The following is an 18,950-nucleotide window of genomic DNA, read 5'->3' as shown; positions in this document are numbered from 1 at the left end:
AAACCAAACAGAACAAAACAAAAAAACAATGACAATATCAAGTTTGTTGCATGGCATAAACACAGGCACACAGTAGATACATATCCTGTGCTTATCTTTCTAAATTGCCTTCAGGCTTATGCCATTGTTTTAAATATTTGCAGTAATAAGAAATCTTAACCTTTAATTATGGATTAGAAAACACTCAACTAGAAGTGACTATGCAAGCTAACTTTAATAAATAACTCAGCGAAACAATTTTAGTCTAAAAGACGTAAGAGTTCTATGAATCTGAGCAACATCTTGATCATGTTACTATGAATTTACTTTCTGAAGAAACTTAGAAGCTCTCAACATTTAAAAAATTGTCATAGGTTTAGATGACAGACCTGATTAATTCTGCCTGAATGGCCAGCCTCTGACATGTATATATTTTAAGAATACTAAAATTTCTCACTGTAGACTCTGATATGATTTGATTTTTGATCATTCAAGAAATTTGTTTTATTAGATAAAAATATAACTTTGTCAAAATCCTTACAAAGAGTAGAGCCAGATGTAGTGGCATGCACCCAGAGTCACAGTCACTAGAAAGGCTGCGGCAGAAGGGTCACTTGAGTCCTGGAGTTTGAGGCCACCGGCAGCATAGTGAGACCTCATCTCAGAGAAAAAAAAGTAGAACAAATTGTATGTGCCCAAAATAATCCCTCATTTTAGGCTCCTAAAAACTACAAGAAAAAAATCCCATTGATAGTCATACTTTACAGTATCTTTATAATTTATCTTTGATGGCCATTTAATTTTCTCCCATCACAGTCTAAGCATATATCCTCTTTTCCTATAGTGTGTTAATAAGAGAACAATTACATCTATAATTACAAAGTCTTTGGGGTCTGAAGACAGTTATTACATTACCCTTCACCTTACCTTTTCAAGTTAACCTAAATTCCTTTTCTTTTTAAAATATATTTAATTTTTTAAAAGCTCAAATTCTTATATGCAATATAAGGAAAATAACCATTACATACTTTACAAGGACAATTAATAAAAATACACAGTTAAAACTAGTTATTTAAAAATAGCAAAGTGATGGGTAAATACAGTTATGAACAATAAAGACCCAGAAAAATAATCATTCATACATTAATTCTATACCTGGTTTCATTCCTAGCATTCCAGGGATAAACATTCTAATTTTGTTTTTTCAATACTGGGGTTTGTACCCATGGCCTTCTCACTGAACTACATCCCCAGCTCTTTTTTTTTTTTTTTGACAGTACTGAAGATCGAACTCAGAACCTTGAGCTTCCAAGGCAGATGCAGTGCCACTGAGCTAAATCCCTGGCCCCCAGCTCATTTTAAAATTTTGAGACAGAGATTCATTAAGTTGCTAAATTGCCCAGGCTAGGCTTAAACCTCCTGCCTCCTCCCAGAGTGCTGGAGTTGCAGGCATGTGCTACCATGCCTGGATTAAAGCTGTAAATTCTAGATCTTAAAATTATAATCCTTACCAGGGGACTTTCCTTGTTGTGAGTTGCTTCTCCGCTCTCTGTATCTGGCTGGAGTGGGTAAGCCTGTGTCTTTACTAGGCTTGCTAGCAGGTCCCATTTCTGAAATGAGGAATCCCATCTGTTCTGAAGGCAAAATATTCTCAGGTGGATTGGTCTGGCCTTTTATACTGGCATCCACCTAAAATATTAAACCCACTTATTATTCTGAGATTTCTTCCAATAATCTACTAAAAGTTAACATACCTTATCAGAAGAGTTCTGTTATAAAAACTAATATGACAAACATGCTTGTAAAGCTTTTCATCCTTATGATATTAACTTTTGGTGGAATTATCTAAACCCTCAGTAATAAAAGGTACATTTCTCCATACTCAAAACACTAAAATATATACAAAGCTAAAGCATTTACTTATGAGCAAAGGAACATTTAAAATGAGACTTGATGATATTTTTAACTTTAAAAAGTAAGATTTAAAATATGATTAATTAGGACCACTATCTTTTACTCCATCAGACCGTACCTCCTAGTTGGTGGTGCTGTGATGCCCATAAACAGTTTATTCCACCAACTTTTGTATTCTGTCTTAAAGAGGCTGGCAAAATTGTATAAACTTCAGCTCATATATATTATCTGTATCTTTCCTGTTTATAAAATGAGTTTCTTTCTTGGGTTCCTAAATTTTCTTTGAAATATTAAATCCCTAACCAACTTCTGAAATACTTCATTTCTGTAAAATTTTATTTTAAATAAAGCTATATAATAAAATAAAGCTAAAAGTTAAAAACACAGCTTCCAACAGCTATGATGTTCAATTAAGAGCTGGGCATGGTGGCACACACCTGTAATCCCAGCACTCAGGAGGCTGAGGTAGAAGGATCCCTATGAGTTCAAAGCTAGCCTGTGCTACATAGTGAGACCCTGTCTCAAAATAAAACAAAACAAAACAAATATATATATATACTTATATATATAAATATGTATATATATAGAAAAGTAATTGTATAGATACAATTTTAAGATATGATATTCAATATTTCAGATGTGATTATGAAGGAACAAAGACAAATTTTTTTTTTGCTATAGGCATATTTAAAATATAATGTGTCTATCTTTTGTCTCCTGAATTTATATTGTTATCTTAATGCATAATCATCTTAACATATAATATACCACATCTCAATAGGCTCAAAAGGACAAGTCGATAGAACTCTTAAGACATTTAGATCTAAAATTAAAATTTAAAAGGCTGCCAAAAACAAAGCAAAAGCCAGTCAAAAGTTATCTTAGGAACCTCTATTTTCATTCACAAAAAGTAATTTTACAGCTGGGGATTTAGCTCAGTGGTTCCACCACCTGCCTTGTAAGCACAAGGTCCTTAGTTTGATCCCTGGTACCCGGAAAAAAAAAAAGTAATTTTAATTTAGATTTACTTTTCTTTTTGTATCAGGGATCAAATTTGGGACCTTGCGCTTGCAAGGCAGGCACAGTGGCCACTGAGCTGAATCTCCAGCCCTGGATGTACTTTTGATTAATTATTCTTACTAATTATTTAGAACAAAGTTTATTCTTTTTCTGGTCATATACTAACAGTAATAAAAGAATTAGCTTCCACCTTCTAAATATTTTCCTCAAACTAGAGTCAGAATGCTGCTCTTAGGAATCCAAGTACAACTTGAACACCAAGTACAAATTTGAACACCATATGCTCACTATTAGAGTTCAGTGGTGGCATAAGAAAACAAGGAAAGACTTCCAACCATAACCTTACCTCCAACTACAAATGCCTAGAAAAGTCTTCATATCATCTGTCAAACAAACCATTCCTTTTGATAATGGAATTTTATCAGTCAGGTGTACCTACACCAGCCAAATTAATTTAGGAAGCAAAATTCAAGAGATGCTTTTAACTTGAAAATAAGATTTATACCACAATACACTATTAGTCAGCCTCTGCAGAGGTTCACTTAAGACCATAATGTAATGAAAGGATACCTGGACGTTAAAGTAACTTCTTTTGAATCTTTTGTACAAAGCCTCTAGTATATAGCTATTTTGGAAAGCACAGTGAACTGGAATTACACCCAAATACAATCTAGACAAACTCTCCTCTAACAGATCCCTTGGCAAGAAACGCCAAGCTTTATTAGGATTGTCCTGTTTGCACCCTTACCTGATGTGTGCTGAATGGTAGTCCTTCCTGCATAAATACTACTGAAGATGGAGATGGATTATGGCTTAGTTGCTCCTTCAGTTTGCCATGAGCTTGTTGGATGGCTGCAGATTCCTGCATTGTGCTATTTTCCACAGGCTGAGCTGTGTGGACGGTATAGATGTACTCAGGTGACTGCGGTAGAGAGCAGGCAATTGCTTGTTCTGTTCCAACCACAAAAGACGTAATATCTGAGCCTACAGGAGTAAGTGGCTCCAGCTGGCTAGCCTGACTTGTGGAAGGATTGCTGTTGTTTGAATTAGTTAGGATATGTTGGCCTCTGTTAGACTGAGATGTAGGGCACTGATTCTCAACAGGTTCCACCTTTACCATTTCCAATTTAGGGGAGGAATGCAACTCATCTACTATCTGAAAGACAGCCTCTAGGTTTACTTCTGTCTTTTTATTTTCATCAGGAGCACTGCAAGTCCAATTAGAAGGCAGAAATTCAACTGGATAGGAGGACTGCATTGGAGGATTCTGGGAAAAGAGAAAATAGGACTGTTTGGATAGAAAATCAAAAATGACATTAAGGAGGAAAGCAACAACATTTAAGCTGATGAATGCTAAACATAAATGATTAAACCTAAAGCTAAGAAAATCTGAATGCTAGGCCGGACGTGTGGCGCACACCTGTAATCCCAGCACTTGGAAGGCTGAGGCAAGAGGATTGCTGTGAGTTCAAGACCAGCCTGGGCTGCATAGTGAGTTCCAGGTCAGTCTCAACTACATAATAAGACCCTGTCTCAAAAAAAACAACAACAACAAAAAAAACCAAAACAAAACAAAAAACTAAAAAAGAAAATCTGAATGCTAATCTACCTTTCAGCAATGGTAGTTTCAAGTGTACTGTTAACATTTACTTAGCATCACTATATATCAACCACTACACTAAGTTTAATACTGAAGTGTACCACTAATTCTCAGGGCAAGTATACAAAAACCAAAAAGTTACAGTACTCAAATATCTACTTGCTGATAAAATACCTATATACGAAAGTTTCCCAAAAAGACTTATAGATTAAAAACATCACTTTCATTTATCATGTTGTTTTAGGAATGCAGTAAGGAATTTTCAAAAACAGGATGGTCATAAATCCACCAATCTTTCTATAGATTCGGGGAAGGTACTGATAACTCTGTTCCAAATGATCTGGGAAAAAATGGATGGAATGTCAAATGTCCCTTGGTTACTGAGATTTTTAAAAAAATAATGCAATAGAGTACTGTATACCTAAAATGTACAAATAAACTCAATAAAAAACAAATAAAGCAATAGATTAGAATAGCCAAGACTTTAAGATTGTATCTTCAATGATACTGTTTTATACATATGATAGTGCTTTGCACCAAGGAGGCATTCAATGTTATCTCAGATTATAGCTTAAAACACAGAAGAACTATGATTAAATAAAACATACAATGAGTTAATATTATCAAATAAATTAGAAAGATTCTATCAATGAGTGTTAGGTAACTAGTGCCAAATAAGTAATGTAAATTCAAATAGTATAAGTATCAAGCTATTATAGCCAAAAGCACTATTCATGGAGCTCTATGTGACAAGCACATGCAAAGAGGTTATATACAGGGGACACTTGACTTATGAACTCAATTCATTCCTGAGGACTGGTTGTAACTTGAGTTGGTCAACTGAAGGCTCAGGCTCCTCTACACAGCCTTCAAAAGTCTCTCTCCTGTATAATGGCAGTGTCCTTAGACACTGGCCCAGGATTTCTCAATTAATCCCACACAGGAAAGAATGTTATAATGTTCCTTCCAGAACTCTTTAACGGTTAAATTTGTATATGAGACCATGTGAAAACACAAGCAGCTGGTATTGGGGCTGTAAACTCAAGACTTTGGTCGTAAGTTAAAACTAAAATTCTGAGTTGTTAAAACTAAAAATCCAAGCTGTTCGTATGTCAGGCTGGTGATAACTTGAGGGTCCACTGTACATTACTTCTTTTAATCCTTACAAAAGCCCTATGAAATGTGATCATCTCTACTTCTAAATGATAAAACAGAGGTTCAGAAAAACTTCTTAATTCACTCAATGTGGCACTGACGTAACTAACAGAGTCAGGTTTTGAGCTTAGGTTTTTCTGACTCTAGATCTTTTGCTTTTAACCATGATAATATACTGACCCTTCATGCAGTATTTCACTAATACCTATAATCCAATGAAACTGCATTGATTTTTCAGAATGAGATCTGAAATACTGTCTCTTTTTCCCATTTTTAAATGTTTTGTCTGCTTATTTATATTTTCCAAAAAACAAATATATACTGTCTTTATAAAAATGTTTCAAATGGCCTATTAAAAATATGGACATAAATAAATAAATAAAATATGGACATAATCATGATATAAATACTGTTAGAGTGTCCCTAGTATAACACACAGGAGAGGGTGTCTGGATCTACAAACAAGAATATCCGATTGTGTGGTAGGCATGTCCTTCCAGTGAAGATGAATTGACTAGGGTGTGATGCTTGATACTGACCATGAAAAAATGGCCAACTAAGACCCCTACTTCAAAAAACAGTGGAATTATCTCCTTCCCACATACATTTTCTTTAAAAAAAAAAAAAAGGCGTGAGGGAGAATGTTCTTTTTTTATTTGTCTGTTTGTTTGAGACAGTCTCACTATTAGTTCAGGCTTGCCTTAACTATGTAGCACAGGCTGGCCTTGAACTTGTGAAATTCTCATGCCTCAGCCTAACGAGTGCTTGGATTACAGCCACTATACCCAGTTTAAGAATGTTCTTTTGAGCAATTTAATGTCACCAGCAATGTCAGTGGTACAGCATGTGCCTAACCTGTTTGAGGTCTTGGATTTGATCCCCAGCAACACACACACACACACACACACACACACACAGACATTCCCCTATACCTCAAGAACTGAACCTATCTCAGATTCAGTGGTGGCCAACTTACCACAAGTGTGCTACAGCTGGCTGTTTGTTATCACTGAAAACTCTAACAGGTTCACCATCACTGATCTAGATGATTATTCAAGGCAGAAGCACCATTCTAATTTAGCAGTTACAGTATAAAGCATGGCATTTACTCTTATCCTAAAAATAGCAACATAAACACAGCATGGTGGTGCATGCCTATAATCCCAGCACTCGGGAGGCTGATACAAGAGGATCTCTATGAGTTCAATGTCATTCTGAACTACATAATGAGACCCTGTCTAAAAAAAAAATCCTAAAAATAGCAATATAAAACAAATATATCAGAGCAATTGTTTCCTAAAAAATAATAAGATATTTGAGGTAAATTTTTATAACATGCAGGCTAAGGCTGAAGGGGACCAGACTTGAATTTCCTCATTTTTGACATCATTTTTTTTCTCCTTTAAAAAAAAGTCGAATGTTCTGTACCTTCTGAAATGAGGTGTTATTTGGTGACTTATATACTTTTAGAATTTATCTGGTATTTATTTCACTATGCAAAAGTCTAGAACAGCATTGTATAAAATAACTTTCAGCAATGATGAACATGTTCTATTTCTATCCTGTGAAATTTGATAGCCATTAGCCATACAAGACCACTAAGTCCTTGAAATTGACTAGTGTGACTAATAATGAATGTTAAAATTTAATTTTAAATTAAATTTAAAATGCCACATGTGGCCAATGGCTATTACATTGGACAATGCTAGCCTAGAAGAATACTCAGACATCATTCATGCCACACTACCCCTTTTATTTAGAATTGAGAGAGCTAAGCCCATGATCCACATCTTATCTCTGGTAACTCATTAATATAAATTACACTTTGAAATTGTGTAACTGCACATGAACATAGTGAGCCCATAATCTTACCTGGAAGTAGTTGCAGTGTGCATAGGAAGAGGCAGTGGGAGTGACACAACTACTTAAAGAGTCCATGTGGGTAGAAGGAGAGCAGCACTGTAGCACAGCTAGAACAAATTCAAATACAGACAAGCCATCAACCAAAATAATCCTTACAGCACTCAAAGCATTACTTTCTCTCAACATGGAAAGAAGCCAAAGAAGAACTTCCTTTATGTCTCTAAAAAAATTAATTTAGTTCAGATATTTTTTGCTATTGTTGAAAATAATATGGTCATATAATAAACTTTAAAGTGGTCATGTCTGCTTTCCTAAGTGGTTCCTTTAGCACCTAAACAGTGTGCTACCTTTCTAACTAAACATTTATTCTTTTTTTTTTTTCTTTTTGGTACCAGGGATTGAACTCGGGTCTTTGTGCTTGCAAGGCAGGCCACCAAACCGCTGAGCTAAATCCCCGGCCCTAAACATTTATTCTTATTGAAAGTAATTTCATTTTACCGAAAGTATCAGAATATATTTGGCATTCCTAAATAATTGTTTCAATTCTTTTGAGCAGTAACAACTATTTGGAGTGTTTCAGAAGAGTAAATAAAAAATATTCCTACAATTAAACAATGTACCTGGCATAAACATATGCAGAAAATATTTTAGCCATTTAAACAAGTAGTTAGGTTTGTGGATCCTAAAGCCATAAAGCTCTTAGAATAGTAATGGTAATTAAGCAAGCAATAAATATTAATGGCTGTTCTTTCAAGTAAAGAAATAATTTTTGTGATGCTGGTGGGAATTGAACCTAAAAGTCCATTTTCCAAGCTTTCTATTTATAGGTAGCACACTATGAATAGTTATATTTACAGATGCAGTCTTAATAGGTTGAGTCTCTCTGAGACTCTCCAATACAAATGAGAAACAGTTATAATATCACATCTTTGGATTAAACAGGATAACATGTGTTGAGCACCTACCATTCTGGAGGCACAGTGGCAGATAATCTACGTTTATGAACTCAATCTTTCGTTTGTTTGTTTTGGTACTGGGGATTGAGCTCCAGATCTTGCACTTGCAAGGCAGGCAGCAGAACCACTGAGCTAAATCCCTGGCCCTACATGTATGAACTCAAACACAAATGGATGAAGCTACTTTATAAAATAAAATAACCTCAAACTCAGAGACAAAAATTTCCTATAAAGCTGATAGTGTCAGAGCCAGAGCCAGGAATCAAATGCCAAAGCACATGCTTTTTTGTTTTGTTTTGTTTTGTTTTTTGGTACTGGGGATCAAACTTGGGACCTTGTGCTTGTGAGGTGAGGCAGGCCACAGAATCACTGAGCTAAATCCCCAGCCCCTAGCACATGTTTTTTAATACCATATTTCCCTAAGCCTTTTTTCCTTCTTCTTGAAATTTAACATTTTTATTTTACTAGAATTCTATGTGCTAAATATATTTAAAAGTGTCTTACTTTAAAGGTTTCTCCATGTTTTATATTGTGTGTGATAATAAATTACAGTCTCATTCCTTAAACTTTGAAAGTAAATTAGCCTAAAGATTATAAAAATCACTTGAAATGCTACCTTAATTTTTGATTATTGACTATTGATTTCTAGATAGATATACATCAGAGATCGAACTCAGGACCTTGCACTTGCCAGGCAGGCGCAGCGCCACTGAGCAAAGAAATACTTTTACATCTCATGTGCAATTTAAGACATTAAATTATTTATATAGAAAAACTTTAATAGAATTCTAGTTGAGATATAAATATAAGTGTTCAAGTTCTCTGAGCAACATGTTTTTTAACAATTTTAGTGATCCTTAAAATTTTTTTTAATGTTTCTTAGTACATGTCTGCATTATATAATGATTCAAGATGGGGAGTTCACACATATATATAACACATTTTAATTCTTTTTACTTCCTGTCCCCAACTTTAGTGATTTAAAAAAATATATACAGTATTTACTAATTGTCACATAAAATTCAAGCTGTTGCTACTTTCAACACAGATTTGGCAACAGGTTCCTACACTTGATCTTTTGGAAGTTATTCAAATATACAATTAAATTTTTTTATTTTAATCTGATTTACCAAGGGTTTTTTTGTTTTTGTTTTTGTTTTTGTTTTTGTACCGGGGATTGAACTCTGGCCCTCATGCTTGCGAGGAAGGTAGCGGAACCACTGAGCCAAATCCCCAGCCCATATTTTCTTTTGTTTTGTTGTTTTGCTGTGCTGAAGATGGAACCCAGGGCCTTGCACATGCTACATCCCAGGCCTCCTATAAATCCTGGGAAATAAACTTAATTCAAATAACTAAACATCAAGTCAGGTGTGTCAAAACTGAAAAAAAATGAAGAGTTTTTTTTCTGGAGCAGTAACAAGTAAGGAAAACCTAGCCCCCTAGTGACAGGAAAAGACACTCACGAGCTGCAGGTGTCCTTCCATCAGGGTAGGTAGGGAAACACTGCTACATTACAAATAAATCATTAAAAGGGTTGTACTGATTTTTCTGATATTTCAATGTGCTGATTCTATTAATAAGAGACATATATTGAAGTTGTAAAAATACTAGTCAATTTCTTGGATAAACTAAAAGAACAAAGAATATGTTAAAATATATAGATAGCTGACTTTATAAGAAAACAGCGAAACAGTGAATGTCCTTTAAAGCATCCACAGAAAGGTGCCTGTGTGAAGTATAGGAGAACTTATAGATTAAAGTCCTAAAAGATTCCTCAATAGCTATTTCCTTACCAGTGCAGTCCCACTTTATATACCTAATAAAGTAGAACAAAGCAAGATATTACTAAGTTTCCTGAACAGAAAAACCTAGGTAAAGAAATTCAACTATGTGCTTAGTATATGACAAATTAACCTACTGTGCATTATGAAAGCGCTAAAATTCAAATGCCGAGTTTATCACTGTCTTAAGATATATTCATCTGCAAAAGATACTTTAAGCCAGGTTGTAGTAACACACACCTATAATCCCAGCTACTTGGGAGGCTGAAGCAGGAAGATCGCAGCTTTGAGGTGAGCCTAGGCAACTCAGTGAGCCTCTGTCTCAAAAAGAAAACTTTAAGAAAAAGAGATGGGGATGTAGCTCCGTGGTAGAATACCCCTGCAGTAGATCCCCAATGCTGAAAGGGGAAAAAAAAAGATCTTTAGATGTCTTCCTGAAGGCAGTGTTTACTTTAAGGAATTAAACTGAATGCAGAAAGAAAAAGTGTAAATATTGAAGAGAAATCTCATTGCAGGTAGAAATAAGAGATAATTATTTTTGTTTTTTGGTGGTGGTAGAGATATTTTTTTTTGGTGGTGGTGGTACTGGAGATTGAACCCAGAACTTCATGCATGATAAGCAAGCTCTCTAACTCTGAGCTATATCCCCAGCTCTTTTTAAAAAAAAATTTAAATTTTGAGCCAAGGTCTCAATAAGTTGCCCAAGATAGCCTCAAAATTGCAATCTTCCTGGGCCGGGGATTTAGCTCAGTGGTGCCGCCGCCTGCCTCACAAGTGCAAGGTCCCAAATTTGATCACTGGTACTGAAAAATTAAAATTAAAAAATTGCAATCATCCTTCTTAAGTCTCCCGAGTAGCTGGGATTATAGGTATGTACCAGGGGCTGAGCTAGTTGACATTCTTTAAAATTTCTAAATACTATAAGAGCCAGAATTATTAAAAAGTATTACTTGCACTATAGATGAGGCAAACAAGTTTGTATACTTTATCCTATGGAAGCAATTCAAATTTTTTAACTGAAATATTTTGAATTTGAATCTACTCCAGGATAGCAATGTAACAGTGAGAAAATACTAAAAAATATAAACGATCAAAAGAAATAGTAAATGTGATAGTAAATTTTAATCTCAAGATAAATTCCTGGATTAGTCAAATTTGTAGAGATGGAAAGCAGTTTAGTGGGGGCTGGGGATTTAGCTCAGTGGTGCTATTGCCTGCCTCACAAGCGCAAGGTCCTGAGTTCAATCACCAGTAACAGAAACAAAAGAAAGTTTAGTGACTACTGGGGCCTGGAAGGAAGAATAGGATGCTATAGCTTAATGAGTAGTTTCACTTGGGCGATGAAAGTTTTGGCAGTAATGGTGGTGGTTGCCCAATATTGTCAATGTAATTAGTGCCAATGCATCTACATTTAAAAATGGTTAAGATGGTACACTGCTATATTAAGTATTACATAGTTCCACCTATATGAGGTATCTAGAATAGTCATATTCACAGACAAGTAGAATGGTTGTCAGGGATCAGGGAAGAGAGAAAGGGGAATTATTGCTTCATGGGTAGAGAGTTTTAGTTAAGGAAGATGGGAAAAAGTTCTAGGGATTCACAGTGCTGATGGCAAATATATATAATAGCACAGAAAATAGTTAAAATGGTAGGTTTTATGTTATATATGTTTTACTACAATAAAAAGATATACATCTGACTGTACTTTTGTTTATTCTGCCAAGCAAAAAGTTCCTGATACCAAGCTCTTTTCTTTTTTTATTTTTGGTACCAGGGATTGAACTCGGGCCCTTGCACTTGTAAGCAGGTGGTAGGACCACTGAGCTAAATCTCCTGCCCCCAACCTCTTTTCTATAAGCACCAAGTTAGGTTTCTTCAAAGAAATAGGCTACTGGGCCAGGGATTTGGCTCAGTGGTTCCACTGCTTGACTCACAAGTGCAAGGGCCTGAGTTTGATTCCCAGAATCAAAAGAGGGGGTGGCTAACCGAACACCACCACACTGGAGAACTTTTATAACTCCATATGTCCACTTATTTGTGTACATTATGAGAATTAGAAGCCTAAAGATTAAACTTTTTTTTTTTTGAGACAGGGTTCAGGTTGCCTTGAACTCACTAGAAGCCTAGGGTAGCCTCAAACTCATGGTAATCCTACTGCCTCAGCCTCCAAAATGCTGAGTTTACAGGCATATGCCAAGTCAAACCTTTATTTAGTTTTTAAATTTTTATTTTATTTATTATTTTTATTTATTTATTTATTTTTAGTTTTTTGAGACAGAGTATCACTATGTAGTCCAGGTTGGCCTTGAACTCATGGTGATTCTCCTGCCCCAGCCTCCCAAGGGCTAGGGTTACAGGTACACATGACCACATCAGGCATCACCAAGTCAAAACTTTACACTTTAAGTATACTTGGCTGAGTATAGCTCAGTGGTAGAGGGCCTGTCTAGTATGTACAAGCCCTAAGCTTGTAACCCTTTTTGCCCAAAAGAGCTTCACAAAATCTTTTAAATAACTATGAGATTTGTTTTCAATGAAAAATAAAAATATCATGTGTAACCTGGAAGAAAGTACTTATTCTTATAAATTACTTAGCTTTTAAAGTGTTAATATATAGGCTTAAGACAGCTTTTAAAACATCTTACGCTTTCAATGTAAATAGTGTTTCAAATTTTATAAAATTGGTATGCACACACTAATTCATCTAGTTCTGGAACTAAATAGAAATTGCTTTATAGCAATTTATAGAAATTGCTACTTTATAGAAAAGGAAATAGAAATTTCCTTTATAGAAATTGCTTTATAGCACTTTATAGAAATTGCTACTTTATAGAAAAGGAAATAGAGTCTAAGTGACATAAAATAATCAGCTCAAGGTCACATCAGATGATTGAGTACAAAGCTGAGACTAGAACTAGCCCATCCATTCAAGAGATTATTTACCAGGGACTCCTTATATACAAGCTCTGCTAGGTACAGAAGATACAGAAATGAATTAAGAGGTAACTCCACTTCCCAGAGCCCCCAGACTGGACCTCCCATGACAGCCATTCAAGTATATTTCCTATGTTTGGACACAGTGAATCAACCCAGAGCAGTCCTAATGCCACCAGTAGCACACAAGGGTGATTACCCTCCATCAGTGTCTGGATTGTCTACTCTGTCTGGGAATAACCAACTGTGATGGACAGATAAGCCAGAAGATTCCCTCTACAGAAAAACAGGATGACTCCCCCCATAAAAAAATCTTTATGAGAGGCAGGAAGACAACAAAGCACAGTGGCCAAAAGGAACGTATCCTGAGTCAGACTGCCTGTGTGTCTTTCCCAGTCTGCTGCTGAACAGCTGTGCCTTATTCCTGCCACCTATAAAATAAGGATAACTGCACAGCCTATTTTATAAAGCTAGTATAAGGATTAAATGAATAAATATTGAAAAATACAACCCTATGATCACACTGATTGCTATATAAGTATTTGCTAAAATATGACAGTAAAGGCAACTATAATTTGTTTAATCAGTGCTTTGAGTTTAAAATGTAAATCTTGAAAAGAAAATAAATGAGTCAACTCAGCAATATAATGTTAGTCAAAGGAAAGAATTCCTCCAGGACTATGGAGGTGACACACCTGTAATCCTAGCACTCTGTGTGGCTGAGGCAGGAAGATCCCAAGTTTTATTTCAGTTTGGGCAATTTAGCAACTTAGTTAGAACTTGCACCAAAATTTATAAAAAAAAATTCAGGTCAGTACATAGGCCCTGGGTTCAATCTCCAATGCTGAAAAAAAAAAAATCTCAAAATTCCTCAATACAGGAACCTCTATGTAAATATGCATTTGTGAATTTTATGTATTTTCAAATATATAGTGGAGAATGTAAAGGTCTAAAATGAGTTTTTTTAATAAAAGAGGACAATTAAATTATAGGTGGGACACAAAATTACATCAGAGGAAAAAAATTGTTCGAGCAAGACTAAAAAGAGTCAAGAAACCATGGATAAAATCACATTTTATCTTTGTTTTTTGTTTGTTTGTTTTTTGTTTTGTTTTGGTTTTTTGAGACAGGGTCTCACTAAGTAATTAAGATTGACCTGAAACTCACTATGTATGTAGCCCAGGCTGGTCTCGAACTCACAGCAATCCTCCTGCCTCAGTCTCCTGAGTGCTGGGATTACAGGCATGCACCACCACGCCCGGCTCAACATTTTATCTTTGAAGGAAAGATCAGAATAGAAAAAAATGTAAACAAAGAAGGCAAGGAAAACTAACACTTCAAGGAAAAGATAAGGAGACTCTACTGAGTCATTTTATGAGTCGGTCTAATAGCAATTTATTAGTTTCAATAGTCTGGCTTTACTAGAGAAATTAAGAATTTATGAAGAATTATAAAATTCAAAATTCACTGGTTATACTATTTGAAGATCAGGTCCAACTTTATTTTTAACACAACTAATTTTTTAATGAAGTTGTGTGCTGTTTTTTATTAAAATTTGATTCAAACCTTGTTGCATAGTTCACTTTGAAAGAACTGGAATATGACCACTATGCCAAAATTAGTCTTTTTATCATGACTTAGACGAATTTGGGAGTGATTATTATCTTGACTCTGAGAGCAATATTCTTTTTAACTGTAGCAAAGTCACTTATAATGCTGTTCATAAATAGATACTCATTAAGTATTGGTTCAATTTTTGCACTTTTTGTTTCCTTCACTCATAATTGGAGAGCTTAAGTATTTATACAGTATTTTTATGGCACTTTCCCCCACAGGAGGTCTTTTACATTTAACAATAAAACTTTTTATTTATATTAATTTATCATAATGAGCCAGGCATGGTGGCGCACACCTATAATCCCAACATGCAGAAGGCAGAGGTAGGAGAATCCCAAATTCAAGCCCAGACTGGGAGATTTAGTGAGACCTTGTCTCTAAAGAAAACTAAAAAAGGACTGAGGATGTAGTTCAGCATAAAGGTCCTGGGTTAAATTCCCAGTGCTACCAAAAAAAGAGAGTTCAGAATGCTCAAAGCAATTTTGACTACTTTATATCACAGAAGTATTCTATGTATTAGAAGTCATTGTGAGATCATGAGATTTCTTATTCTCATAATCTCAGAAAATTTATAGTCATTTCAATTATACCTATTAAAGAAGACTGACAAAATTTTTTAAAAAACAGAAGAGCTGGGGGTGGTAGTATACCTTTATAATGCCAGCACTTGAGAAGCTGAGGCAAGAGGATTGCCTTGAGTTTGAGGCCAGCCTGGGCTCCACAGTGAGTTCAAGCCCAGCCTGAAATGAACTATTCATAGCAAGACCCTGTCTCAAGCAAACAAACAAACAAACAAACACCCCATAAGATTCTTTTTTTTATATGTAGTATGTACAACCAGAGCACCCACAGCACTTGTTTTTTTTTTGTTTGTTTGTTTTCTTTTTTTTCTTCCTTCAGTACTGGGGCCAGAATGCAAGGCTTTTCCCATTGTAAATTAAGTGCTCTACCAGAGCTACTGTCCCAGCCTCCCTCTTTATTCTTTATTTTTGTTTGTTTGTTGGTTTTTTTGGTACCAAGGATTGAATTTGGGACCTTGTGCTTGTGAAGCAAAACTACTGAGCTAAATCCCCAGCCCCTTCCTTATTCTTTTTATAAAGCAGCTCCTTCCTATTCCTCATCTTAAACTCCTGGGGACAATTTTTTTTCCCCAGTACCAGGGATCGAACTCAGGATCTTATGCTTGCTAGGCAAGCATGGTGCTACTGAGCTAAATCCCCTTTCTTTTCTTCTCTTCTCTTCTCTTCTCTTCTCTCACTCTCCGTCCCTCCCTCCCTCCCCCCTCCTTCCTTTCTTCCTTCCTTCCTTCCTTCCTTCTTTTTTTTTGAGACAGGTTGTGCCTAGGTATCTCAATCTGGCCTAGAATCCATGGCGAACCTCTTGCCTCAGCCTCCCAAGTGCTAGGATTACCGGCATGACCCACCATGCCTGGCCTGACAATTTTCACTTTATAAGTTTACAACCATGCTAAAATATTTTTCAGGGGCCAAGGATTTGGCTCCATGGATTCGCTGCCTGCCTCGCAAGCATAAGGGCCCAAGTTCAATGCCTGGCACCAAAAAATAAAAATAAAATAAAATATTTTTCAGTAACAAATCCAAAATCATAGCAATTTAACAAATAATGTATCTATACTGAATAAATAATATTAGTTGGAGCATTTTCTGATGAATAATATAGAAGTAGTTTTCATAAAACTTAGAAGGATTATGTGGAATTTGGGATACATTTTACCATAAAACAACATCCAGACTACAATCATTTGTACCCTCAGATGATAGTGATACAGTACTCAGCCACTATATCTAATATTTCCATAAGACAATACCTCTGAAATTCTGAATGGAAGATCCCAGCACATTTCTCTGCCTCCCTATACAATCCTTCCAAATTTCAACTCCCTAAAAGTTTTTGAGGTTTCAGCAGTTTAACAAAAGGAAAGGAAAGGGCAACACTTATTGGTGAAAGAAGGAGATGTGGGAGATGTGAGAGAACTGTCTATTTGGGCTATGGAATGTAAAACAAGTACATGGAAGACAGTCTCAATGTCCTCTCTCTCTCTCTCTCTCATGCATACATGGAATGCACCCAAAACCATAATTTATATAGCAATGCCTAATTTAATAAAATATTGCAATAGAGCCAGGCATAGTGGGGCACATCTGTAATCTCAGCTACTAAGGAGGCTAAGGCAAAAGGATTGTCCGTTCAAGGCAAACCTGGGCAAAACAGCAAGATATTAACTCAAAAAATAAAATAAAATATTGAATTAAACTCTCCAGTGATAAAAATATGGCCTAGGGGATGGGGACTTAGCACAGTGGTTCCACCACCTGCCTCACAAGCACAAGGTCCTGAGTTTAATCCCCGGTACCAAATAAAGAAAAAATAATGGCCCTATTTATTGCTATATTCAAGATATATAACGTATAAACATGAGCCAGGTGTGGTGCTGCACACCAGCAATCCTAGCACTCAGTTGGCTGAGATAGGAGGATCATAAGTTCCACACTAGCTTGAACAACTTAGCTAGACCCTCTCTCAATATTTTTAAAGGGGGTGGGGGTGGGCAAATACCTCAGTGAAAAGACTCTGGGTTCAATCCCCAACACAGTAAAGAAAAAATGATATACCATATAACATATGAACATGAAATCAGTCTATTTTTAAAGATTGCACATATTTTTTTCTTTAAAGAAATATTTGGAGAGATATTAGGCCTCAAGCATTTTCAACATAAGATGGTAAACTTTTTTTTGTTCTCTAATGGGTAAAAAATGATTAAAAATACTAAATCATTCTTACTCCATACATATATTGCTCCCCTTTTTCCTTCTCTATCCCGTAAAACAATAGCAGCTCTAAAAATATAAAGAACTCAGTCTGATTTAAATTTCATTTTGTTATTATAATATCATTAAACTTAAAAGTTTTAGAAAAATAAAGCAATCCCTTTTGTTCTATATTTGGGTAGACTGCAATGAGCCAATAAATAAAAAGTATAAGGTTTGATGTTAACAGCTAGAAAACAGTGAGTTTTGTTACAAATACAACAGATACCAGATTTATAACTTTTATGTGCTAACAAATTACTTAAATTTGAGATAAAATTAATGAATTTTCCAGATTTTTAATTCATAGGGCAAAGGAATGCTTTCTTCTGTCTTTTCTGAAGCTTTGACCTTCTTTTCTGTTGGCCCATTTTATAATCCTGTACAAAGTGCAATACAGGATGAAACACACCATACACCACTGCTATGGTGTTTCTGCAAAGTAGAAAATACTTTGAATGAAATGGTAAGATTATTGTCTTACAAAAGCCTACCCAGGAAAAGAATTTTCTTTCTGAGAAGCAAAACGGATGGTCATTATCATAAGGAGTTCCAGTCAATAACTTGAGCTCTACCAGCATAACCTCAGAGTGGTTGGTTGAACTCCAGGTCAGCTGCCATTGTCAGTTTCTCCTTCCATCTGTTTCTCCTGAGTTCTTAGCTGTATAAGATGAACATCACAGGAACTCCAGGGTTTACCATATTTTGGTAAAGAATTTCATTTTCAGAGATTGTGCTTTTTTTTCTTGGTACCAGGGATTGAACTCAGGACCTTGCACTTGCAAGGCAGGCACCATGCCACTGGCTAAATCCCCGACCAAGAGAGCATGCTTTTTCATTAAGCTTTATTACTACCCATTGAGGTTTGCCTTTGTTTGCTTGTTTTTTATTTTGGGGTTTTTTGGTACCAGGGATTGAACTCAGAACCTTGAGCTTGTCAGGCATGTGCTATGCTGCTGAGCCACATCCCTGACTCCTTGTTTTTGTTTTTGTTTTATACCAGGGATTGAACTCAGGACCTCATGCTTGCCAGGCAGACACTGTGCCACTGAGTTAAGTGCCCAGTCCTCCCTCATTTTTGTTTTTTGAGTCTGGGTCTCACTATGTAATTCAGGCTTTAATTCCCTATGTAGTCCAGGTTGATCTTGAACTTGCCGCAATCCTCCTGCTTCAGCCTCCCAAGTGCTGGGATTACAGGTGTGCACCACCGAGCCCAGCTTAAACTTTATTATTGAGATATTAAAATGATTTCATTATGAGTTAACCTCACCTATAAAATTAAAAATTAAAAAATATT

The 18,950-nt window shown here is 35.7% G+C and overlaps 1 protein-coding gene across 1 annotated transcript in view; it reads right to left on the bottom strand.

Moving 5' to 3' along the window:
* Window positions 1-18,950, bottom strand: part of Hsf5 (heat shock transcription factor 5) — a 44,979-nt gene that overhangs the window by 15,046 nt on the left and 10,983 nt on the right. Inside the window, exons 4-6 of the mRNA XM_010620349.1 lie at window positions 7,541-7,638; window positions 3,662-4,180; window positions 1,491-1,668 (exon numbers count right to left, since the gene is read on the bottom strand). Of these exons, the coding sequence (XP_010618651.1) occupies window positions 1,491-1,668; window positions 3,662-4,180; window positions 7,541-7,638 (795 nt within the window). The remainder of the gene's footprint in view (window positions 1-1,490; window positions 1,669-3,661; window positions 4,181-7,540; window positions 7,639-18,950) is intronic.

The sequence above is a fragment of the Fukomys damarensis genome, unplaced genomic scaffold (assembly GCF_012274545.1).
Source record: "Fukomys damarensis isolate Sample0158 unplaced genomic scaffold, DMR_v1.0_HiC HiC_scaffold_13, whole genome shotgun sequence".
Taxonomy (NCBI): domain Eukaryota; kingdom Metazoa; phylum Chordata; class Mammalia; order Rodentia; family Bathyergidae; genus Fukomys; species Fukomys damarensis.
Note: the sequence above shows the minus strand (reverse complement) of the source record. Positions and strands in the feature narration are given on the sequence as shown.